Here is a 26,957-nt window from a genome sequence, read left to right as displayed (position 1 = left end):
TGCACCAGCCCTCTGAAAAAGGAGGATAGTATTTCTTCTCAGCATGAACTTGCTCTGCAGGCTCCAGCTGCAGCGCCACGCACGTCCACTAGGGACCGCGCCAACGACCCAATCTGGGCGGGCAAAGCGGGCGACGCCCCGCGCGTGCTCACTGGCTGTAGCGCCTGCCTCTGACCCTCTGCGGACACCCTAGCTTTGGGCTGCTGCTCTTCTGGCGGCTACCCTAAAGCAAACTTCTAGCAGCTGGGTACGGTAGCTCTTTGGGGAAAAAAGTCTTCCCTCTGGGGAGGGCTCCACTTCGCGCTCACGGGTCTTTCGGGCAGACCTGAGCCGGCGGGTATCAGAAGGTGCGCTGTGCTGCTATCCGGGGACCAGGAAGAGGCCGGGGTTGCGCGGAGTTGGGGTTGACCTGGGCTGGGGCCAGCGGGACGCCGTCGCTGCCCGGATGTTGCGATGGCTGATCGGGGGAGGCCGAGAACCACAGGGACTGGCCGAGGTAAATCCCCGGGTGGACCCTGCCTGCCGCCGCAGAGGCCTAGCCTGCCCGAACTGTGGCTGCTGTCTGAGCCCGGCTCGCGTCCGGACGTGGGAGACCCGGCGGAGGCGGGGCCTGCGGGTTCCGAGGGCGAGGTCAGCGGGGGTGGGGGGCCCTCTCCCTGAGAGTAGACCCCGCTTCTAGGAGATGTGGAGACGGAAACTGATGCAGTCCGATGACATAATCAGGGACGCCCGACTAGTCTTCTGCCTGCTTAAAGCAGTCTCATTCTAAATAAAAAGCATTCAGTTTAGTAGAGAGTAAGTAAGTCGTGTGACTGCAGATTTACACTTTTGGTTTGTTTGATATTTTGTCACTTCGCAACATCAACTGATGCGTGCTCAGGGAATATGAAGTTAATTTCATTCTGTGAAACCAAAAAAGGTGATTATTTAAAAAATCAATAATTTGCTTAAAAGTTAAAATTATATTCGAATTATCTGAGTCCCATAGTCACACTTTCTTCATGGTCCTGAATAGCCGAATAGACTTAAATGTTGAGAATAAAGTAATTTTGGAACCTGGAAAGTATTGAGGTCTGGAATTTATTTCAAATGCTATTCAAGAATAGAATTCATGTTGAATTTTCTCTCTTTTTTTATAGGGAATATTTTTGATTGTTAAGAAAAACTTGGGTTGTAAGCAATCTTCTCCGTTTTAACTTCCTCATATCTTTGCAGTTGAGGCTTATTATCGTTGTCTTAAAAAGTATTTCTTATTTAAAATTAGGTTTATTACAGATAGACTTAAATTCTAAAGATTGTGGAAGAATTGTGGAAAATTGACTAGTTCATGTGTGATATATATGACAGTTCCTTATTAACCCAATTATTTTTTAATCATAGAATTTGATTAACTAATTCTACCCTGTTCAGCAAGTTTTCATTTGGAGGAAGTAGTGTACAGTTTTCAAACTTCTTGGATTTGCTTTTTCTCATCAGAACCATTGCTAGAAGGGCGATGGGATAAAAAAAATTACTGCTTTGAGTGGATTTTTTTAAAAACATTAATAAATGTTAAATTGTATATTTCATGTAAAATTACTTGTGTTTTATAACTGCTGTGAATTTGTACATTATCCGAACCAGTGATTTTCCATTCATTATGTAAGCACTTAGTATCTAGGCTTCTAGTTTAAGCAGTGTTTGCCTACTGGGATGGTTTTGCCCCTTAGAGGACATTTGGCAATGTCCAGAGACATTTTTATTTGTCACTATTGAGGGGTTTGGGGAGAGGTTGGATTTCTATTGACATTTAGTGTGTAGAAGCCAGGAATGATGTTCAGCATCTTGAAATGCACAGGAAATCCTCAACAAAAGAATTACCTGGTCCAAAATGTCAGTATTGTCACCTTTGAGAAGCTACAATTTAGAGGTTAAGGAAACAGGTTTTATCATGAAATAGTACTGGAGTTGACTATAGAAATGGAGTTGGTAAGATCTACCTTACAGAATTATTTAATGAGTTATAAGCCATATGTGCCTTTATACAGTGTCTGGCGTATGGACTGCCACTCATATATTTTCAAATAGAAATGAAGGTGTGTAGGTCTTAGGACTAAGCATCATACTGTGTAAATTTACCAATTTATCAATATTGTCCAAAGTTGAATTTATTGAATTCATTGACTATGAATTATTTCACTTTCCCTTTGTTCATTCAGTACACGGGTTGAGTGCCTGTAATGGGGTAGGCACTGTTTTAGTCTATGTTATATTTTACCCCTTTGACTTAGAGTTGTATTTCTGCCACATTTTGAGAAACATTCATTTTAAAATATTGTGTTGGTTTGGCCCATTAGTTTTTTAGATCAGGTTTATTGAGGTATAATTTCCATAAAACAAAATGCATCTTTTAAAATTTATTTTGACCTGAAAAGATTTAAATTTATGATTTGGATTTGTGCTAAGAGAAATGTTTTATGTTAAATTGGCAGTTACTTAATATTAGGGGAAATAATATATAGTATTAGGATATCATATATTACAGTTTCTAAAATCTTGTGTTCTTAGATGTATACCATATAGTTTTATTCCAACATGATCTTTTACCATAAATCATTTTGTCTTTTTCTGTTTCCCCCATTACAAGAAATCTCCTTTACAGACAATAGGTGAAGAACAAACCCAGAACCCCTACACTGAACTGCTTGTACTGAAAGCTCATCATGACATTGTGCGGTATCTGGTACGGTTAGATGACTACAGGTAAGCAGCTCTGGTTATCCAGTTGACTACTGTTTGAAAAGAGTTTGGGGAATTTTATATTAAAAACAACTTCCGAATTAATCCAGCTTTTCTAAAAATTTTGGAACTGATCAGTAATAGCATTTAGTAGAAATTGACCTCAGTGGCTTGATGAAATATGTGTCTGAAGTCTTTTTGCTCAGAAATTAGGGTCATTTCTGATGATTTGATGGTTATTTTTACTTGGTTTGGGGTTTGGGGTTTCTTTTTTGTTATTGTTTTTGCTGCTGCTGCTGCTGCTGCTGCTGCTAAGTCGTGTCAGTCGTGTCCGACTCTGTGCGACCCCATAGGCGGCAGCCCACCAGGCTCCTCCGTCCCTGGGATTCTCCAGGCAAGGATACGGGAGTGGGTTGCCATTTCCTTCTTGTTTTGAATACTCAACAAATACTCTTAGTTTAAAGGAAATATATGGCTTTAAAATGTTGGTGGGAGTTTTAACTGTATGTTAAGGTGAATCTAAATTTGAGAACCAACCCAGGTGGACAGTGGTAAACAGTTCACCTGCCACTGCAGGAGACACAGGAGATGTGGGTTTGATCCCTGGGTCGGGAAGATCCCCTGGAGAAGGAAATGGCTAGTATTCTTGCCTGGAAAATTCCATGGACAGAGAAGCCTGGTGGTCTACAGGGCAGGGGGTCACAGAGTCAGGCATGAGTGAGTGCACACACACACACATCCACACACACACATATCACATACACACAAAATGTTTAAATATCAGGTACCTCCCAGGAATGTACTATTTTCAGTGGAAGATTAGGAAAGTATTTAATCTGAATTTTTTGTTATTCAAAATGTACTTTATTCTTTTCTTTCTTTCTTTCTTTTTTAACACCAAAAACATTTAGTACTGGATTATAGCTAGTTAGCAATGCTGTGACAGTTTCAGGTGAACACTGAAGGGACTGAGCCATACATATCCATGTATCTGCTCTCCCCCACACGCCCTTCCATCCTGACTGGCACGTAACATTGAGCAGAGTTCCACGTGCTATTCAGTAGGTTTTTGTTGTTATCCATTTTAAATATAGCAGTGTGTACATGACCTTCCCAAAGTCCTTAACTATCCTTTGCCCCCAGCAACCATGAGTTCATTTTCTAAGTCTGTGAGTCTCTTTCTGTTTTATAAGTTTATTTGTGTCATTTCTTTTTAGATTCCATATGTAAGGGATGTCATAGGATATTTCCCCTTCTCTTCATACTTACCTCACTCAGTGTGATGCTCTCCAGGTCCATCCATGTTGCTGCAGTGGCCTTATTCCATGCTTTTGAATAGCTGAGTAATACTCCCCATGCTTCTCGCTCTCTGTGTGTGGATATGTATGTGTACACACATCTGTGCATTCTGATTTATTTACCCACTCCACTGTCAGTGCACATTGACCTTGTTTCCGTGTCTTGGCCACTGTACACAGTGCTGCAGTGGACATTGGGGTGCATGTATCTTTTCAGGCCATGTTTGTCTTTGGAAAATGACCAGGAGTGGGATGTAGGGTCACTTGGTAGCTCTGTTTTTAGTTTTGTAAGGAACCTCTATACTGTTTTCCATAATGGCCTATACCAATTTACAATCCCACCAACATCGCAGGAGGTTTCCCTTCTCTCCGCTTCCTCTCCAGTGTTTGTTGTTGGTAGGTTTTTTGATGATGGCCATTCTGACCGGTATGAGGTGATATCATTGTAGTTTTGATTTCATTCCTCTAATAACTAGCAGTTTTGAACATCTTTTCATGTGCTTATGGGCCATCTGTATGTCCTCTTTAGAGAAATGTCTGTTCAGGTCTTCTGCCCATTTTTTCAGTGGGTTGTTTGTTTTGATGCTATTAAGTGTCTTAAGCTGTTTGTAAATTTTGGAGACCAGTCTCTTATCAGTCACATCATTGGCAAATATTCTCAATCTGTGGGTTGTTTTTTTGTTTTGTTTATTGTTTCATTGCTGTGCAAAAGCTCTTGAGTTTAAGTAGGTCCCATTTGTTTATTTTTGCTTTTATTTCCATTATTCTGAGAGATGGGTTAAAAATGATTTTGCTGTGATTTATGTCAGAGAGTGTTCTACCTATGTTTTCCTCTAAGAGTTTTATAATGTCCGATCTTACATTTAGGTCTTTAATCCATTTTGCACTTATTTTTGTGTGTGGAGCCAAGAAATGAACGTTCTTTTACATGTGTCTGTCCAGTTTCCCCAGCACCATTTGTTGAAGGGACTGTCTTTCCAACGTTGTGTAGTCTTGCATCCTTTGTCATAGATTAATTGACTAGGTGCATGGGAAAATGTACCTTACTCTATACTTCCTTGCTAACATGTATAATGTTGTGTTTAGTATATTTACAAATAGAGAAGGTGTATAGGTCTTGGGCTATAGATTTAGCTTGTTATTGATCTGTATATCTGTTTTATTAAGCCTCTGTTCAACTATATGCTTATCCTGTGTAGCCTCTATCACAGATGACAATTACACAATTAATTGTGTAACTGTATAATATTTATCTTTCTCTCTAGATGAGAGTGAGGGACCTTTTTTTTTCTTATTCTCCACAGTATCTTTAGTACTTGGCATGGTGCCTTACATGTAGCAGATAACTAATAATTGTTAAATGAATGGATGACTCCCTCAACTATTAACTGTATATGTTGCATGCCATCCTGAATCCTTAATTCCACTTCTCTTGTCTATACCAACTATTTCCACTATCATCTTTTAATTTTCTCTCTTGTCTTTGATACCACCTTTATTATTTTTCATCCACTTTGGACTCAGTGAGTGACTGCTGCTGTGATTATTTCCAGCTCTCAGTATCATGCTAACGTCCTTTAACCTTGTCTTCTCTGCTCTCTTTATGTCTTTGGGTTTAGCTGATCGTCCCACGTGCAGTGCAGTTCTGGCACTTTCTGGAGCTGTGTTGGATCTTAAATGTTAAGAGGACAGTCCTCTTTAACAGTCCCTCCACCACAGTCACAGCTGCAGTTTCTGGGGTTCCCAGGCTACCTGCACTTTGGGCCAATTAGCTGCAAATTTCCACTCCCCCCTTAGGTTTGATAATTCTCTAGAATGACTAACAGAACTCAGGAAAGCACTATCTTTATGATTACAGTTTTTAGAAAATTAATTAATTTTAATTGAAGGCTAATTACTTTACAGTATTGTAGTAGTATTTTTCCATACACTGTCATGAATCAGCCATGGGTGTACATGTGTCCCCCATCCTGAACCCCCCTCCCACCTCCCTCCTCATCCCATCCCTCTGGGTCATCCCAGTGTGCCAGCTCTGAGTGCCCCATTTCATGCATCAAATTTGGACTGGTGATCATTTCATATAAGGTAATATACTTGTTTCAGTGCTATTCTCTCAAATCATCCCACCCTCACCTTCTCCCACAGAGAATATCTGTGTCTCTTTTGCTGTCTCACATATAGGGTCATTTGTTACTATCTTTCTAAATTCCATATATATGCACTAATATACTGTATTAGTGTTTTTCTTTCTGACTTATTTCGCTCTGTACAATAGGCTCCAGTTTCATCCACCTTATTAGAACTGATTCAAATGCATTCTTTTTAATGGCTGAGTAATATTCCTTTGTGTGTATGCACCACAGCTTCCTTATCCATTCGTCTGCTGATGGGCATCTAGGTTGCTTCCATGTCCTGGCTATTGTAAACAGTGCTGCGATGAACATTGGGGTGCACGTGTCTCTTTCCTCGGTGTGTATGCCCAGCAGTGGGATTGCTGGGTCATATGGCAGTTCTATTTCCAGTTTTCTAAGGAATCTCCACACTGTTCTCCATAGTGGCTGTACTAGTTTGCATTCCCACCAACAGTGTAAGAGGATTCCCTTTTCTTTACACCCTCTCCAGCATTTATTGTTTGTAGACTTTTTGATAGTAGCCATTCTGACTGGCGTGAGATGGTACCTCATTGTGGTTTTGAATTGAATTTCTCTGATAATGAGTGATGTTGAACATCTTTTCATGTGTTAGTTAGCCATCCGTATCATCATAAAGGATATGGTTGGGGCTAGCCAAATGAAGAGATACAAAGAGTAAGGTCTAGAGGGATATTGAATGCAAGGTTTCTGTGTCCTCAGGACACATCCCCTTTCAGTGTATCAGTGTGTATCACCAATGAGGAGGCTCCCTCAAACTTTGGGTGTCCAGAATTTTTATTGGGGTTTTATTACATGGGAATGATTATTTCACTTACTTGCCACATGACTGAATTCAATTTCCAGTTCTTCTCTACGTGTCGTCCCCTCCCTGAGCCCCCAGGTTGGGAGGTCAGGATGATATCCCATGGCTCAAAGTCCCAAACCCCTAATTACATGGTTCATATTTCCCACATGGCCAGTCCCCATCCTTACATTGTCTAAGGGTCCACCATGAGGCATCTCATTAGCATAAGCTCAGGTGAGGTCTGAGGGACCCAGCTCTCCTTTAGAAACCAGGAACAAGTCTAGCCAAATTACTGTATGAACACATGCTCCTCAGATTTTAAGATTTCATGTTGATTGCTATCCTGCAAAATGTCTTCTTGACTATTCTTATTACATAGTTTGAAGAATCTGAAGAAAAGGCCATCTCGTAGAGTAATGATTCTTGTACAGTACTGATACTTGATTGCATTTTCCCAGTGTGGTGCTTGTGTGAGGGCTAAATCACTTTAGTTGTGCCTGACTCTGTGACCCGATGGACTGTAGCCTGCCTGGCTCCTCAGTCCATGGGATTCTCCAGGCAAGAATACTGAAGTGCGTTGTCATGCCCTTCTCCAGGGGATCTTTCTGACCCAGGGATCAAACCTGCATCTCTTATATCTCCTGCATTGGCAGGCAGGTTCTTTACCACTTGTGTATACTTCAGTTATTCAGTGATGTAGTAAATGTTTTGTCAATAGTACAGAGCTATAGAAGAGAATATGAGTTATCTATTGCCATTGTCAAATATCAGCCCAAACAGTGACTGCAGCCATGAAATTAGAAGACGCATGCTCTTTGGAAAGAAAAGTTGTGGAAAAGCCTAGGCAGTGTGCTAAAAAGCAGAGACATCACTTTGCCAACAAAGCTCCATATGGTCAGAGCTATGGTTTTTCCTGTAGTCATGTATGGAGTGAAAGTTGGGCCATAAAGAAGACTGAGTGCCAAAGAATTGATGCTTTTGAACTGTGGTGTTGGAGAAGACTCTTGAGAGTCCCTTGGACTGCAAGGAGGTCCAGCCAGTCAGTCCTAAAGGAATCAACCCTGAATACTCATTAGAAGGACTGATGCTGAAGCTCCACCTGATGGGAAGAGCCAAACTCGTTGGAAAAGACTCAGATGCTGGGAAAGATTGAGGGCAGAAGAAGTGGGTGGCAGGGGTTGAGATGGTTGAATGGCATCACTGACTCAATGGACATGAATTTGAGCAAACTCTGGGAGATAGTGAAGGACAGGGAAGCCAGGTTTGCTCCAGTCCATGGGGTCACAAAAGTTGGAGAACAGCTGAGCAACAGAAGCAAACACAATTTATTTCTCTATTTCGTGGGGTGACATTTGGGTAGGCCCAGCTTGATGGGTTCTGTTGTCTGTGCCAGGATCAGCTGATCTTGTTTACGTTCATGTATGCCTATGTGGTCACCTGGTGGATGGGTTGGGGTTGGCAGGTTTAGAGTGGTCTCAGCTGGGATGACTGGGGATCTCTCCATGTGGTTGCTCGAGTGCTGTTTCAGTAGAAATGGAATATAAATACCAGTAAAAGGGCAAGCCCCAGTGTAAAACTCTTCAAGTCTATTTCCAGTATGTTTGCTGCTGTTTCATTGATTAAAGCAAGTCAGAAGCTGGCATGAATTCAATAAGTTGATAAATGAACTCTATCTCTTGATGGGAGAAGCAACTAAATCCTATTGCAGAAGGTGGTAGATATAGGGAGGGAGATTGGTGGTCATGTTTATTGTATACCACAGTGAATCTAAATGTCTAGAATAGATTTTTTAAAAAGGCCAACTTTTTTGGCTTTTGCAATCAGGTGAACATATTACTATATGAACCACATTTAATTCTTTGTCTTTAAGTCATGACTATGTCAGAATTTGCATATAACTAGGTATGAAGTTTTTCACTCAGTTGCAGACCTGAAGAACTTTTGATCTCTTTTGTTTGAAAAAATTTAATTCTGTAGTGTACTTTATTATTTATTTATTTATTTATTTATTTATTTTTGTAGTGTACTTAAAAAAAACCTGAAAGAGTCATTATTGGCAAGAAATACATAAAAAATATGCAAACGTTGTAACTGTTATAAACAGAAGAGTGCAATGTTTTCATTCTTAGTAGTTTAGATAGTTCAGATATAGCTTTACCATTACATATGTACATTATTTATGCACTGTCAAATTACAGAGATACCTTTCCAGTTTTTAAATATTATATCATTATTCCTTTTACGTTTTTATTTAGTTTTTATGGACATCACATTCTGGATTTTTGGTCAACTGTTGTAATCCAGGTTTCACGCTTCAGGTCTTTAGATAATATCATTTTATTGAGAATTTTGCAGAAGGATTTTCTTGTTTTCTCGGTGGCTCAGCTAAAACCAGTGAGTGGAAAATTTTCTCAGATTGGTTTTTGAAGATACCAAATAAATCCTGTATAACCTAACAGACAGCTGCCTTTTCTTTTCTTCTTTAGTATTTTTTGAACATGAAGTGAGGGTCATATTGATTGGGAGATCACTAAAGAAGGCTAAGCCTCAGCAAGAGTCTTCCAAAAACTGGACTGTGCTAAAATTGCATGTAATACTCTAGCATTTTACACATTAAACTAAACTGAGTTCATAACACATTTTAAGAATAGTTTTCTCTGTTGCTCATTTGACCATCCCTTGCTTCTCCAGGAAACAGACAAGGTTATGTAGGATGGTGATCATGACTGGAAAAGAATCAGATGACCCATGAAATGCCAGGCTGGAGACAGAGTGTACCCCTAGGATGACTGTGAAGCTATACATTCACAGGGATCTAGACAAACAGTACAGTTTGATAATTTACTAACAGTGAACAATATGTTACATCTTTAAGAAAATATTCTAAAGCTAAGAATATCTTCCTAAAGATATTCTTAGTTTCTTTCTAAAACTAAGAATAACATTTAGAGAATAGAAATCAGTAGTTAAGACCATTTAGATCCTCCTAATACCTCAGTTCCCTGGGAAGGAGACAATAAAATGGAATTAAGCATGAGAAAGGATTGTTAGAAATCTGAAAGGAAAGGGAAGAAGGGGAAGGAAAGGAAAAGAAGGGAAGAAGCAGGATTGGACTAGGGGAGCCATCTCAAACTGTGATGCAGATCTAACTAAGTCTCTGGAGGAAAGAATGCTCTTTAGATGGTCCTGCATTAGGGATATAACTAGGACTGTTTAACTTGCGTTGCTTGGACATTGGCTGAGGGTCATCCAGAAATGTGCCCTGGCTTCCACCCCAGCCCATCTGGGACTGGGGGCCAGCTGAGATAGTTTGCGTGCGTGCTTAGTTGCTTCAGTTGTGTCTGACTCTACGACCCCATGGACCATAGCCTGCCAGGCTCCTCTGTCCATGGGATTCTCCAGGCAAGAATACTGGAGTGGGTTGCCATTTCCTTCTCCAAAGAGATAGTTTAACTTCTGCTTGAAAGCCAAAATAGACTCTGAAGTCAACACCTGAAGGCAGATTAACCACATTCCTTGTAACTGGGCAGCTAGTCCTGTCTTGAAGGGGTATCTGCAAGTCAAGATCTATATTGCCTTTCTATACAAACTCCATCTTGAGATCAGTAATGTTTGATGAGAGGACATTTTCTTTATAGAAGAATTCAAGCTAGGAAGAATCATAGAATTTGACTATTATTTTGCCATCTCTAATAGAATTTAGATTTAGGCAATGCTCATTGATAGCTGTTAACAGCACACACACACACACACACACACACACACAATTGCCAGAAATTGTAGTTGGGGTATATAAACTCCTAATGATGTAGTCTTACCAAGTTATGATTAAGTCTCTAGATGTCTCAGTTTACTAGAAACACAAAGGAGACAGATGCATATCAAATGACAACACAAGAAGGTAGCTGACAAAATCCAGACTGTGAGAACTCTGAAGACAAATGCTTAATTACATGGAAAAAAATATATGAAGAAATAATCAATAAAATAAGAGACTTTAGAGATATATCAGTCAGTTGCAGTGTATGAGCCTTATTCATGGACTGTATTGTCCGTGGGGTTGCAAAGAGTTGGACACAACTGAGTGTCCAACTTTCACTTTTCACTAGATCTTACTTCTGATATACTTAAAAAACATTGTGAGACAAATTTAATTACATTGTGGTGACGTTAAGGAATTACATGTTAACTTTAGTTGTGATGTAAATATATATTGAAGTATTTATTGACGAAATGAAATATGGTGACTGGGATTTGCATCAAAATAATCTGCAGGGGGATGGGTATTGACTGTGGTACAGATGAAACATTATTGGTCATAAATTGATAATTATTGAAGACATGTGATGAGTACCAGAGATTTTTGTTATACTGTTCTCACTTTTATATATATTTAAATTCTTCATAATGAGCAGTTTAAAATGAAATATATTTGATATATGGAGAAAAAACCTCCAATTTAAAAGCTATTTTTGTTTCAGCATATTTTTTCTTTGGTATTATTAGAAGCAGGAATCACACACATAGACATGAACCCATCAGCTTAATAGCTGGATTACTAGCTAGCAAAAAGCTGGATTAAAGGATGTAGCTTTGATAGACAACCACAGTGGGTTTCCTGATTTTCACCCTGAGTTATATAGACTTATTCACTGAATTGCTGGTACAGCTGGACATTTGCAAGCTTCCCACTCAGATGTAAGTTTACCTCCAAAATAAGAGCAAACCAGAATGTTTCCTTGCGGTGCTGGACTTAGTCGCTCAGTCGTGTCCGACTCTTTGTGACCGCGTGGGCTGCCCGCCAGGCTCCTCCGTCCATGGGATTCTCCAGGCAAGAGTACTATGCCCTCCTTGTTCCCTCGCTGTGAACAGAAAAATCTCAGAGAACCCAGAAGGGTCTGATCTGAGCATACTCAATGCATTCTCTTAAACTTATTTATTACTCAGTGGGACAGAGAGGCCAAGGATATTTCTCTAATAGAAGTTCCTTCACAGGTATTTGAGCTCAGAGTGTTGTAGTTTCCCACTAATTTAAGTCACACAGATTTTTTTGTATTCTAATACTTATAAACTTGATGTAGTTTAACTTTGTGATTTGGGGGAGGGGAAAGCTTATCAAAGATTTTACCTTTGCAAATAACTGTGGGAACTACGGGATTTTTCCATCTTTATTCTATCTGTGAGGCATTTATATTAGAATTGTGTTAATTAAACACATGTGCTTGTGCTTAGTCGCTCAGTTGAGTCCGACTCTGTGTTACTTAGTCAAGGAAAAAATTTTCTGATGCTAGAGTAGATCATGAAAGAGTCAGCAACATCAATATCTATGGTTCCTGAAAATGCTTTGAAGTTGCCTTCAGCTTCTCTTACAAGTTTCTGTCTACAAACTTCTCTAATTTTCTTCAAGTAATTCTAGCATTAACGTAAGTAAAGGTTTATTTTAAATGAACATTTTGTTATTTTTTATTTTTGTCTGGTTTCTGATATTGTATTAGCATTTTTCAACTTTACTGTGTTATAAAAACTATATACTATTTTAGTTGCTTTATGATTAGAAAGTACTTGTGGATTTGGTGGAAGGGTACTTCTGCATTGTCATAATAATACTCTTTTTATTTTTCCAGTGCTTTATGGTTATGTAAATATTGAATACACGAAAGTTTATGTTCAGGTTTATGGGTTATCTTTTTTACTGTCCTTTAAGGTTATATTTGAATCTGTAGTACCTTTGATTTAATTAAAATAAATTCTTCTGAATAAGAACTATTAAATAAGCACTTAAGTGATGGCCATAGGAATTACTTGTGGAAATACTTTATTTTATACAAATCTTCGTGAACCTTTGCTGTACTTTCAACCCACAGTTGGCAAGAAAGAGAGTACTTTTGCTGAGCTATCCAAAGGAAGGTGTTTACAGGAACTGTTTCCTATAAATTGAAATAAGCATAAAAGAATTCTCAGTGGACTAATAGTTTGGACCCTGTAGCATTCCATCGTACTGCAGACTGTGAGCCCTTCAAGGAAAGGAACTTATCTCATTGATCTTTACTCTCAGGATCAAGCATATAAATATTTAAAATTAATGCTTAATGTATAGTTAAAGCTTACTAAATATTTCTAGAATAAGTAAATCATTGACTCTCACAATAAATTTAATTCTCATAATGAGAAGAGAGGATGGGACATTCTAAAAGTTCTGCTATAGGGCTTCAGAAATCACACTTCATTTTTTAAACTTTTTTCAAGTGTATATTTTTTGCTTAGTCATTTAATTTTATAGTCTCATTGAGTTATTTTTAAAGACTTGGTATTATTAATAAGTTGAGAAAACTTGAAGGTTATGCATAAGAATGAGACAGGAAAATAAAATTTATTTTGGTGTGTGGTGAGCTGGGCTTTACATATTTTGAACTTCTGTTTTTGTTGTGATAATATGTTGGTATTTTAGTGATAATAAAAGGAAAAAGTGAGGTTACTTTAATACTATTTATGAATCTATTTTACAGAGCCCTTTTAACACTTAAATGTTTGCTTATTCACACTGCTTGAGAACAGTGCTTTCTTGATTTTATTATAAGTCAGCCACTGTGACTTTTATTATGTCAACCACTGTACAAATTATTTTTCTTTTTTTTTGCCTTTTAAAAAAATGTATTTATTTTTTAATTGAAGGATAATTGCTTAACAGAATTTTGTTTTCTGTCAAACCTCAACATGAATCAGCCATAGGTATACATATATCCCCTCCCTCTTGAGCCTCCCTTCCATCTCCTGCCCCATCCCACCCCTGTAGGAGAGCCCCTGTTTGAGTTTCCTGAGCCACACAGCAAATTCCTCTTGGCTGTCTATTTTACACATGGTCATGTAAGTTCCATGTTACTCTCTCCATACACCTCACCCTCTCCTCCCCTCTCCACATGTCCATAGTCTGTTCTCTAGGTCTTTTTCTCCACTGCTTTCCTGTAAATAAATTATTCAGTACCATTTTTCTAGATTCCATATATATGCATTAGAAAATGATATTTATCTTTCCCTTCCTGCCTCACTTCACTGTGTGTAATCTAACCTCATTAGAAGTGACTCAAAGGCACTCCTTTTTATGGCTGAGTAATTTTTCATTGTGTATATGTACCACACCTTCCTTATCCATTCATCTGTTGATGGGCATCTAGGTTGCTTCCATGTCCTAGCTGTTGTAAATAGTGCTGCAGTGAACAATGGGATACGTGTGTCTCTTTCAATTTTGGTTTCTTTAGGGTATATGCCTAGGAATGGGATTGCTGGGCCATATGGTGGTTTTAATTTCTAGTTTTTAAAGGAATCTCCATACTGTCTTCCATAGTGGCTGTATCAGTTTGCATTCCCACCAACAGTGCAAGAGGGTTCCCTTTTCTCCATACCCTCTCCAGCGTTTATTCTTTGTAGACTTTTTGATGATGGCCATTCTGACTGGTGTGAGGTGATACCTCATTGTAGTTTTGATTTGCATTTCTCTAATAGTGAGCGATGTTGAGCATCTTTTCTTTTTTTTTTTTTAAATATTATTTTATTAGTTGGAGGCCATCTTTTCTTGATAGTGTTTATATCATGATTGTCTTCTATTCTACAAAATACAGATGACTGTTTTTTTGCCATGTAGTGAATGCATGGTAGAGTAGAGAAAAGCTATAATTTAGTTCATTACAGCCCTTTTTTTCATGCCAAGAAACAAGGACTATTTCTTTAGTCCTTTAAACCTGCTAGAGGTAATCAGAAATGTGTTAGACTGGAAAGTGCCATATTGGAAAGATAAATAAATATGATAATTACTAAATTACATTGATTCTAAGAAGCCTATTTTTGGTACTGAAGCATCTCTATAATTTGGATACATCATATAATTGGTGTCTTTCATTTATAACTAATAGCATTTTTCCTTAATAGTACATAAAATAATAGTATGTCTTACAGCTGATGTCTTATATTTCTTTAGTACATTTGTAAACAATCACTGAGTTTTAAGATCTTGAAATAAGAACCACATATAATTGATTTTGGCATTTCGCTAACAAATGATATGAAATCTTACTATTGTGTGTGTATCAGTAAAGAAGGATTTCTCTTAAACTCTTAACTTTAGACTTGAATCTTTGGGTTCTATTAATTTAAAGTGTTTAAAAAATTTTTTGTATATTATTGTATGGCAGTATAGCCCCTGTTTTTTCTTCCATTGACTATACTAAGCATTATTGGCATTTAATTACTTCTTTTATTGTTCCTTACTTCTTTTCATAGTTACAGTGTAACTTATGTTAGGGATTCTTAGATTGAATTTTCATTTCTCATTTGGAGATGGCTAGAATGTGTGCTTGGAGAAGGAAATGGCAACCCACTCCAGTGTTCTTGCCTGGAGAATCCCAGGGACGGCGGAGCCTGGCAGGCTGCCGTCTGTGGGGTCGCACAGGGTCGGACATGACTGAAGCGACTTAACAGCACCAGAGTGTGTGCTTGACTGATGAGGATAAACTGATTTAAGATAAGCTGATACACTGCTGCTAGTTTTCAGTTATCCACGCTAGGAGAATGGATAATTGTCATTTGTGAATGATCTTCCATCCCTTTATTAGTTATTTTATGGCTGGTACTGGTATGTAGCAAAGTCAAACTGGTTTGTGTTTTAAAGTTTCATGTTTCCTCTTTAGAGCAGGTAATAATAAATACTGGAACAGCAAAAAAAAAGGGGGGACAATAGAATATGAGAATTGAAAAGCCTGAATAATACACAAACTGGATAATTGATCTCTGAACAATAAAAAGAAAAAAATGGGCTGTGGATTCATACATTACTATTGAGCATTGTTTAGACTGAGCATTGTTTAGATTTAACTTTTGTTCACCACTGATTGAATTAAAGTTTGAGATGAAATGCTCTGTATCTCATTTCTAAACTCTCAACTGTTCAATCAGCTCTCATTGTGAAGTCATGAAATTCAGACATGATAAAGCAATAATGAGAAGTTAAAAATCAGGGCTAGAAAAAAGTATATTTTAAACCTGTACTCTTCTAAAAGGGAGAAAAGCAATTATAAGAGTTTCAAGAATCAATAGAAATTGATATTTTATATCAAAGAAATCTTAAGACCTTGAGTTCTGCCCTCCCCATCATCGTGGTACAAGTGAAAAGAAATCAATAGCCCTAGAAACATAAGCTGTTAAAGATTGACATCCAGCAGTATTTTTGATACTTAAGGCATTGCTTAGTATTCTGATTCAGACAGTCTGTGTAATTAAGCATAAGAATTAAGCATAAGAAATTGTTTTTAAATATAAAATTATTTTCATTTTAGTCTCCATGTCTTTTATATATTTCACTTTGAAAACAGAATAAATGTTATGTATGGGTTTAAAAATAATTCTTTGTATGGTTTCTATCTAGTTAACTAAGACATTTTAAAAGGTCCTTTCTCTTAAAAAGATAAGTAGTTCTTTATTAAAAGTTACTAATGAACTCTGTCAGACTCTATTAGGCCAATTTCCCATCTCCTGGATAATCTCTTAGCTCCTGCAGTAGAAGATGTAATCAAAAGATTCTGCAGCAGGTACTGAGTAGGGGAATTATCAGAATCAGAGAGGACAATAGCTATGTATGAGGCTTTGAAACTGAGCACGAGAAATTTGAACTTGAAGCTCAGTTTGGAGTGTTAAGGAAAGTGTTATATGACTGAAGTAGGGAGATTATATGGATCTCTATAGGGTAAAATTCAATATAACAGACTTTCAGGGCCAAAGCATAGTTTTTGTGTCCTCAAGTATCAGTTCTCTACATTTCTCCCGATGGCGCACACACAGCTAACAGTGTTTACTTTAATGAAGATGTTTAAGGCATGCCCAGATTTTTGTGAAAACACGCTAACAATCTTGCATGAAAGTACACATTTTCTAAACACCATAGCTGCTCGTGGAGTACCATTTGTTAATGGTTATTAACCATAACCAGATGCATTTCATAGCTGGCTCTCAATAATACCTCTTCTTTCCCATTCAGAAAAGCAGAGCTTGAATTCAAGTGAATAAAAAGTGGTATTAGGAGAACAACTTTGAATCGATTTTGATTCACTATGAGTTATTTACACACTCGTGTAGTACATTATTAACAAATTAGTTGACATGGTTACAGTGTGACTGCTGTATACCACTGTGTTGGGACACTGCTTAAGAACAATGCTATTTTGATTTTATTATAATTCAGCCATTGTGATGAATAATCCTGTACAAATTATTTTTCTTGATAGTGTTTCTATCATGGTTATCTTCTACTCTACAAAATATAGATGGTTGTTTTTTCATCTGTAGTCAATGGATGGTAAAGAGTAGAGAAAAGCTATAATTTAGTTCATTGCAATTCTTTTTTCATGACAAGAAGCAAACTTACCTTTACCTTTTTCAAGCATATTCATTAAAAAAAAAAAAACCAAAACAGAAACCAAACTTTCCAAACCAAAGGACACGATATTTATGGGGAAAGACCACAGAACTGAGAGGAACAGAGCTGACCACAGGAAAGACCACAGAACTGAGAGATACTGGCTTTAAATATAGTAGAGTTAAAATATCTGGATGCTTTTACCTAGAAAATAAGGAATCTAAGGACATGATTCCTTTGGTCTACTCCTGGAATACCACTTCTGTCACTGTAGCTTTTCCTCAGCTCGGTTTCTTGTCACTTCAGGGTTTAATCATATAATTTTAAAGGAAGGGCTTTAAAGATCATTTATAGATCTCCCTTATTCTTAGTCTAGGAGTTTATTCATTATAACTCTCTGAATGGTTTTATTCATTCTTGGATTTTCAGTACCCGACATAAAAATTAGAAAGTATTCTATAAAGATTTATTAAGTTGGCTTAAAGAACCTAATGTGCCTTGATTAAGTCAGAATACTATTAATGAAGTCTGGTAATTCTTTTTTAAAAATTTTATTCTTATTTATTTGACTGCGTCAGGCCTTCATTGTGGCATGTAAACTCTTAGTTGTGGCACATGGGGTCTAGTTGCCCAACCAGGGATTGAACCCAGGCCCCCTGCATTGGGAGCGAGGAGTCTTATCCACTGGACCACCAGGGAAGTCCCTAAGGGCTGATTAGTCTTAGTAATTTTAGCACTTAAATGTCATCAGTGATTTTTTTTTCTTAACCTTTTTTCTCTAACCAGATTTGCATCTGCTGGTGATGATGGAATTGTAGTTGTGTGGAATGCCCAGGTGTGTATTGATTCTATGTGGATTGTATAACAAAGACATGACTCTGTAGTTGAGTATGCATTCATAAACATTACCTGGAGATAAGCCTGCATATCGGTAGACTGAGTGAATTAATGTTTGAAAAGGGCTGCTTAGGATGAATTCATTTAAAATGAGGACCAATGTTTCATAATAGAATTTTTTATTTAAGATTTTTTCTGAGAAACAAATGCTAAATTATGGAAATAAATGTCTTAATTTTAATTAAGCAAAATTTAAGTTAGCAGCTATGTACTGATTCTGAAAATGAATCAGGTGTTGATTTTTGTGAGAGACAGTTTTTTCCAAATTGACAATTTTTTCTGAATTTTTCTAAATTGTTGACAGCATAGTATTCTTCCCATGTTTCACTTTAATAGTAATGTATTAAAAGGTTTATTATTATTATTTTTTAATATTTAAGTCTTTACCAAATATCTCCAGGTCCTCTCTTCCTAATCCTTGGATTCTCAAAGTATTCTCTTTTGAAGCATTTATCTACTCACCCTTGTTTGGACTGTTATCTAGTCTGACTCCATCAGATCCTCATTTTTCAATGGCTTTGCCTGTGATGGACACAGTTTAACATTACATTCATCACATACATCATGAAATCCTGCAACCTTGAAGAGATTTGAAATTTATGTTATATTTATATTGCATTTTTGTATTTACTGCTTGGGAAGTCAGTGAGAGACGATGGATGAAGACATTGGATGGGTGGGAATAGCTGTTGATGTTAATTAGAAAGAGTCAATACTGACTTTATGAGTGGTTGATATATTACTGGATATATATGTCCAATTGTTACTGTTACATGGGCTTTTATTTTCTTCTGCAATGTTGTAAGATGGAGATAATAAATATTTGGATAATGAAGACTCCCTATATTTTCCCTGCTAAGTTACTGATATTTTATACTTAACTTACATAATTATAATCTTAAAACCATATGGAAAGAGTATTCCTTAAAGTTTCCTACAACAATCTGCTATTTTCTATTAGAAAATAATTAAAATTGTTTAAGCCTACTCTTTTAGTATCTGTTTAGATCCTATTGCTTAAATTATAAAATCTAAGTAATTTCAAATGGAATGTATGTATTTTCTACCTGGTGGTTTTGCTTAATGTTTAAAATTAAGTTATAAAATATAAAGTATTATTAACATTTTTATTGATATTTCAGACAGGAGAAAAACTTTTGGAATTCAGTGGACACACTCAAAAGATAACAGCTATTATTACATTGCCTTGTTTGGAAACTTGTGAAGAAAAAAATCAACTGATCTTGACGGCCTCTGCTGACAGAACAGTTATTATATCCTTAAATCTAGAACCAAGTGAAATAGCTGTGGTGATCCAAGGGACCGGTACATACATCATTAGTCTTTATCCTCTTGAGGCCTGTCTGTACATTCATGATTTAGCAAAAATGGTTTTGTTCTAGCCTTCATAAGATGCTTCTTATTAAAAGTATTAGATGTCTGAAAAGAATTAGACTGGAAGTAGCAAGTTAAGGCTTATTGTTGATGGAAACTCCATAACTAAAGCTGTTCTTCCCAGCTTTATATAAATTACAAAAGATGGAGGAAATGGAAGAATGTAGACTTGAAAATATTTATCATCTCAGTTTGCTTTTCAATTTAGAGAAACAGAGATGACTTGAACTGGAGAATAATTCACATTTTCTTATATGCTCATTGTACCGAAAAAGAAACTTAATAGTCCCAACCCATAAGAACCTTCTGACAATCCAAGTCTGGCAGAAAAGTGAATTACCATGTGCTCAGTGTTTTATATATTTAGTATTTTAAAACAATGAAAAAATTGTAAATTACCTTCCCTCGTTATACTTTTAGTTGAAAATTTAAGATGTAACAGCCATAGTAATGTTTTATAAAATTGCATGTATGTGCCAGGCATTGTTCTGTTTTGTATTTATTAACCCATTTAACCCTTATAATAAATATTTTTATTATTTTTATTTATAAATAAGAAAAGAGAGGCACAGAGAGGTTAAGTAAATGGCCCAAGTTCATGCAGCCTGTATAGGGCCAAAGGCAGTAGTCTGACTGCAGAGTCAGAGCTCTGAATCACTATGTGATACTGCTTTCATAAAATATTTTTCTTAAACAAACTTAGCCTTTTTATATTTGTATGAGGAATTTAATCTATGAAGGCTATAGCTGAGTGCTATAGATAAACTTTCATTGCTTTTTTTTTTTTTTAAGGTGTCATAGATTAGCTTTAAAAAGTCTGTGCTTATCTGAGAATTCTATTTAAATAACTTCAGGTGTTAGTGAAGTTGAGTTTTGGAGTAAGCCCAAAGGTGTAGGTGTTTCTTAGACTTCTGTAGAACTAAGACATACTTTATGACACACTTTACATAAGCTTGTCAGTTGAAGTGGTTTTTAGACAGATTGCCAATAGGTGGTAGAAATTCACGAAAAGATTTAGGTGGAGATAAAATGACATAGTGTGGTGATTACAGTGTTGCACAATCAGGGGCATAAAATGCACTTAGTATGTTTAGGTCACAGTAGATGTACTACCATTGTTCTGTTGAGGCACATGTTATTTTATGGACTAAAACTCTTTTTTGTTTGTTTTCAATATCAGTATAATCTCTGCAAAAATAGAATATAAAATTCTTTTTATTAGACTGCTCCTAAGGTACTAGAATACTATTTAGAGATAATTGTTAAAATTACTATTACAGTACAGACATGGATAGCTGGGACAATATCAGAATAAGCTTTAACTGTGAGTGCTAAAATAGAGTAATTTCCTTTGCTGAATGACTTTTCTTGTTAAAAATAATTTCAGGTTGCTTTGTTAGTACTTCCATTTATTCAAATGGATTTTAAATTTACATGCTTGGGTATTTGCTATTAAATAACTTCATTAATTAAATGCTGAGGGTAGATTTTTTCTTTCGTCAAATTTTAATTTTATGAGTCCATATTTGTGTGTGTATATATATTTATATGTAAATGTGTTCTCATATAAAATGTATATCTTACCATAGGAAATGGTATGAAAAATTTGAAAATCATTATGCTCCTTAAGTCAGACTAATCTTGGACCTTTTATGAGAGGTCTTGGAATTATTTTAAATATGGATATAGGTATTTGGTTACTGTCTTCTTTGAATTAAGATAACTAGTAAAATCATGCCAGGCACATTGAGGGAGCTTTCAGTTAATGTTAATTAATGGATGTGATAGTTTTTAGTATAAATATTTTATGTTCAGTGTTTATTAGATTATGATAGACTGTTTTGGAGAGTAAAAGTTAAATTTTTTATAGTGCAATATTTAATGCTTTATAAAGATTTGATATTCAGACCATTCATTCTGTTGGTATTTTCAAATGGTTTTGTAGTAAAATTTACATCAAAACTTATTTTAGATTATAAGCTTGCTATGCTAAGTTGATTTTTGTAGTAGTATAAACACAAAATACTTTATGCTTTATATATTTTCTACATAAATGTGTAATATTTGTATTAATAATTATAAAAGTTATCTCATAATTAAGTTTTTTAAATTCTGCTTAGAAATTATTTCTTAACATAAATTTAGGAATGGGACTGTGATACTGGTAGACAAGTTCAGAAAGTGTCATGCTTCCAGTCTACTGTAAAGGTAAAATCTTAATCAGATACTTTATGGTAATAATCTTTTTATTCAGAAAAAGTTATCTAATGATTTAGATGAAATTATCTTTGTAGGTTTTAAAAATTATTTCTTCTACTCATACCTACAGTCATTTGATTCTTCTAAGTCTAGATTTTGGGGAGTATGTATATTAAATGCTAGAATGTTTGAATTTTAAATTAGAGCAAGAGGTGAATCTCTATAGTAAGATAAGGAAAAAGGTAGTACCTAGTATGTTTCTAGTAGGTAATTCTAGGAAGGGATACTACTTTCCAAGTGATATGGCAGTAGCTAGTCTTTTTTTTTTTCTCTGTTTTAACTTTAAAATTGAAACATGGAGATATTTGTGCCTCACTGTCTTGTTTTCTGTAAAATCATAATTTAGCAGTCATTACTTAGTTCCAGAACAAAATCTTTTGTGGCTACTCTTAGGTTCATTTTATAAACATACTAATTGGGGCTTATTATTGATAGAAACTCTGCTACATGTTGGAGAAACAAACTTGGATAAGACTTGGCTACTTTCATTCCTATAGAAGAAACTACCTTAAATGTTCTCAGAAAGTGCCATTGTTTTTCAATAAGTTCAGCAGGCTTGGGAAAAGATACTAGTAAAATGAAGTAGTGTTTCCTCATTTACTTTGAAGATTACTGATCTCTTGAAGGGAAAGGGTATCAACTTGTGGACATATTTTAAAACCACTTAATGCTTGAATTTCTAAACTGATAAATATTTTGGATGAATTTTTGCAGTGTTTAGCTGTTCTTCAGAGACTAGACGTTTGGCTCTCTGGTGGGAATGACCTGTGTGTGTGGAACCGAAAATTAGATCTTCTGTGTAAGACAAGTCACCTTTTTGATACAGGTAAAAACAAATCAAGGTAGTTGTGAACCATGATAGACTCTAAAATAAAGACACAGTGAATCTTCAAAGAGACTTTCCATGAATACAGTAGTAATATAGGAGCTTTTCTTTTTAATTCTGAATATAAGATGTAGCCATATTTTCCAATTCAGGTGAAGGGTTGTGTAAAATATATTTCCATTTCAAATTGGAAGGAAAAGGTTCCCCTTCTTTTGGCTTCTTCACCCCTTCTAACGGAATTTCTCAAAAGTGAACAAGAAAAACCTTTTCTTATATGTTCCTAGACCATGTCTGTAACTGAGTTTGATGAGCCTGTTGACACCTGGCAGCAGATCTTTATAACTTTACAAAAATATTTTCTTCATTTGTAGGGTCATCAGACTTTGCATAGAGTCCTAAGGATGCCCTCATCTTACAGTTGGTTTTACTAAGGAAATGTCATTCATGTGCAAATGTAAAAACCAAATTCTGTTTTCTCAGAAATAAATCAGTTTTGACTTACATCGGTATCAAGGAACTTTAAGAATAAAAATTTACTCAGAGTAAAAATATTTAAGTGTAAATGAGTAAATTTAAATGACAGTAACCTTAAAATCATGTGATCCACTATTAACTATTTTTGTTTCTAAAAGTAATGAAATGAACCCATCCTAGAAAGAATATAGGCATACCTTGTTTTATCACACTTTACTTTATTTGGCTTTGCAGATGATGCGTTTTTTACAGATTGTTCGTGGCAGCTCTGCATCATGCAAGTCTTTTGGCACCATTTTTCCAGCAGCATTTGTTCACTTTGTGTTTCTGTCACATTGTGGTAATTCTTGTAATATTTCACAACCTCCAACAGCAAAAAGAATGACTGCCTAAAGGCTCAGCTAATGGTTAATATTTTTCTAGCAATAAAGTGTTTTACAGTTAAGGTACATACATTGTCTTTTAGACATAATACGATTGCACATTTAATAGATGACAGTATAATGTTAACAACTATTATCAGTTCAGTTCAGTCACTCAGTCATGTCCAACTCTTTGCAACCCCATGCACTGCAGCATGCTGGGCTTCCCTGTCCATCACCAACTTCTGGAGTCTGCTCAAACTCATGTCCATTGAGTCAGTGATGCCATCCAACCATCTCATCCTCTGTCATCCCCTTTTCTTCCTGCCTTCAATCTTTCCCAGCATCAGGGTCTTTTCCAATGAGTCAGTTCTTCACATCAGGTGGCCAAAGTATTGGAATTTCAGCTTTAGCATCAGTCCTTCCAATGAATAGTCAGGACTGATCTCCTTTAGCATGGACTGGTTTGATCCCCTTGCAGTCCAAGGGACTCTCAAGAGTCTTCTCTAGCACCAGGGGTCAAAAGCATCAGTTCTTTGGTGCTCAGTCTTCTTTATAGTCCAACTCTCACATCCATACACGACTACTAGAAAAACTATAGTTTTGGCTAGATGAATCTTTGTCAGAAAAGTAATGCCTCTGCTTTTTAATATGCTGTCTACGTTGGTCACAGCTTTTCTTCCAAAGGGCAAGCGTCTTTTAATTTCATGGCTGCAGTCACCGTCTGCAGAGATTTTGGAGCCCAAGGAAATAAAGTCTGTCACTGTTTCCATTGTTTCCCCATCTATTTGCCATGAAGTGATGGGACCAGATGCCATGATCTTAGTTTTTTGAATGTTGAGTTTTAAGCCAGCCTTTTCACTACTATTACAAGCACTGGGAAATTAAAAAATTTTTGTGACTTGCTTTGCTGTGATAGTTGCTTTGTTTTGGTCAGGCACCAAACCCAGAGTATCCCCAAGGCACGCCTGTGTTAGTAAAGCGTGTTATTGTTGTCTTAGAGAAGTAGGAGCCTGTGAGTTGGATATGTACTGCTTTATTGGCTTGTCGCCACGTGGTTATTATAAAATGCTAGAAAAATAACATAATGTCTTAATAAAACCAAACCCCTACCTTACTAGTATTTATAGTTTAACTTCTCAGCTCACTGCTTAATCACCAGTAATCTTGCTTGTAGTGGTAAAGACCTCGCCTGCCAATGCAGGAGGCGTAAGAGTGTGGGTTCGATCCCTGGGTCAGGAGGATCCCCTGGAGGAGGGCATAGCAACCCAATCCAGTATTCTTGCCTGGAGAATCCCATGGACAGAAGGGCCAGGCAGGCTACAGTCCATAGGGTTGCAAAGAGCCAGACACGACTGAAGTGACTTAGCATGCATGCACACTTGTTGTGAAATACTGAAATCAGGGCTAAAAAGGACCTTTTGCATGTTAGTGGAAATAATCACCTGTTATTGCACTTCCCCTTCCCTTTGCAAATTAACTTTGAGTACTGTACTGTAAGTAGTCACAGTATTGCCCTGTTTATTAGTAAGAGATAGTAGAAACCTTTGAGAAAATCAGTTAGAAAGCTTTTAAAAGACCTTAAGTTGCCATTGGTGAGCTTTTCATGATTTGGATTTTCCAAATTACCAGATGCCAAGTAGTTAGCAGTTCTATTAGATCTTTATTTTATGAAACTCCTTTCACTAAGCCTTGCTTGATTTGTGGACTGGCAGGGCTTTTAGGGGCAGTTATGTATTTGGAAATAAGCAAAAATAATCTTAGTATGATAAAATGGAAGGAGCCTTGGACTAGAAAACAGGACATCCATGCCCTTTCCAACAATATGTTCTGTGATTCCGTGCATTAAGCTGCTACTTCTGGATTATTGAGTTTATAGTAAGTTTATTTCATAAGTAATCAACATTTTTTTAACAAGCTGTTTTCTGCATCTGGAATTCTCTGCTGTTCTCCCTTCCCCTGCTCTCCTGTCTCTTCTACTCCTTTATCCTGTACACTACTGCTCCCGTTTCTCCTCCTCTATCATCTACGCCCTGTCCTTGACCATGGAAAAATATAAAACATGTTGGTGAGACCAACATGTGGAGGAAAGATGTTGGCCAGAAATACTCCCCAAGTGGGAAGGCAAAGCAGATGAGAATATTTTCCCAATTAGCATATGTGTTATGAATTACTATATAAAAATTACATATATTTTATAAGGGAAAAGTTAACATTAATAAACAAGTTTTGTGCCAACACATATGGTAATTCTAAATCTAACACATGAATTCTTTAATTTTTGCTGACAAAAGTGATCATTATAACATATGTTACAGAAGTTGTGGTTATCCTAAAATCATTTCATGATTTAGCTATAAAAAATGTACTTAGCACTGTATGCTTAATAAGTGAAATGTGATGGAATGTTGAATCTGATTATTCTAGTAATACAAGGGATTTTGTAAATGTACTGATTGATTATAAACATCCTCTTTGAAGGCCACTTTCTTAGCTGTTTACTGTTGGCTCATTTATTTGCTGCCAGGGAGTTCACCCAGGCTTCTTAAATTTACATTGAGGAAAAATGCCAATTTTGTATTCCATTTGAGCTAGCCATCTTGTAAATGGCGATGATGATTATCTTAAGGGGTCCCTGGTAAATAAATTCGCCACAATAGTATAAATATTCAAAGAGCATTTTCTACCCTTAATAAATCAATAAAGCCTTTGAGAGATCTTACTGACTTCACAAAGTCACTTTCACATGCAAGTGTGATATAGCGAATTGTGTGAGCTTTATTGTTACCATCCCCTTTGAAGAAATGACTAATATAAATCTGAAAATGTTTTTGATCTAATCCATTAAGAAAATAGTTTAACTTTTGTTTTATATGTTTTTGAAGGGATCAGTGCTTTGATTGAAATACCTAAGAACTGTGTTGTGGCAGCAGTTGGCAAAGAACTGAGTGAGTATGATTTTTTCCCCACTTTATTTCTTCTTTTTTAAAATTTTAAACTAGCCTTGTGTAAACATTCTGGAAAGACTAACTCAGTTTTTTATTTAAAGGACATCTTTCCCTGCCCCAGTCTTGGCCTCCTGGGATTATTGAAGTGATATGGAACCTGAGACATTTTCAAGATGTTAGGTCGGTTCTTGCACCATACTTGGTCTAGCATAGGCAAGTGGGCAAGGTAACCCCGCTCCTCTGATGCTGGAGAGGGCCATTTACATCCCACAGTCCTCTCTGTTGATGACCCACACTCACTCACTCAGCAAAAACTTTAGCTACATAAAACAACTACCAACATTCTAAAAACTAAAAACAAGCTGGGTTTGGAAGAGGGTTATTATGAGAGTTCAAAAGACAGGAGCTGGGGAGTTTTTGCCTGAGGAAACCAGAGTAGGA

At 36.5% G+C, this 26,957-nt stretch overlaps 1 protein-coding gene across 2 annotated transcripts in view; it reads left to right on the top strand.

The window, feature by feature from the left end:
• The first annotated feature begins 253 nt into the window (after positions 1 to 253).
• The window catches only part of WDR41 (WD repeat domain 41), a 44,687-nt gene continuing 17,983 nt past the window's right edge, over positions 254 to 26,957 (top strand). For both annotated transcript variants that reach the window (XM_065940986.1, XM_065940985.1), the window contains exons 1-7: positions 254 to 496; positions 2,627 to 2,742; positions 18,142 to 18,190; positions 19,395 to 19,526; positions 21,793 to 21,855; positions 22,621 to 22,732; positions 26,454 to 26,516. In XM_065940986.1, coding sequence (XP_065797058.1) covers positions 446 to 496; positions 2,627 to 2,742; positions 18,142 to 18,190; positions 19,395 to 19,526; positions 21,793 to 21,855; positions 22,621 to 22,732; positions 26,454 to 26,516 — 586 coding nt within the window. In that variant the 5' untranslated portion in view covers positions 254 to 445. The remainder of the gene's footprint in view (positions 497 to 2,626; positions 2,743 to 18,141; positions 18,191 to 19,394; positions 19,527 to 21,792; positions 21,856 to 22,620; positions 22,733 to 26,453; positions 26,517 to 26,957) is intronic.

This window comes from Muntiacus reevesi, chromosome 7 (assembly GCF_963930625.1).
Source record: "Muntiacus reevesi chromosome 7, mMunRee1.1, whole genome shotgun sequence".
Classification (NCBI taxonomy): Eukaryota; Metazoa; Chordata; class Mammalia; order Artiodactyla; family Cervidae; genus Muntiacus; species Muntiacus reevesi.
This window is presented reverse-complemented; position numbering and strand designations above follow the sequence as displayed.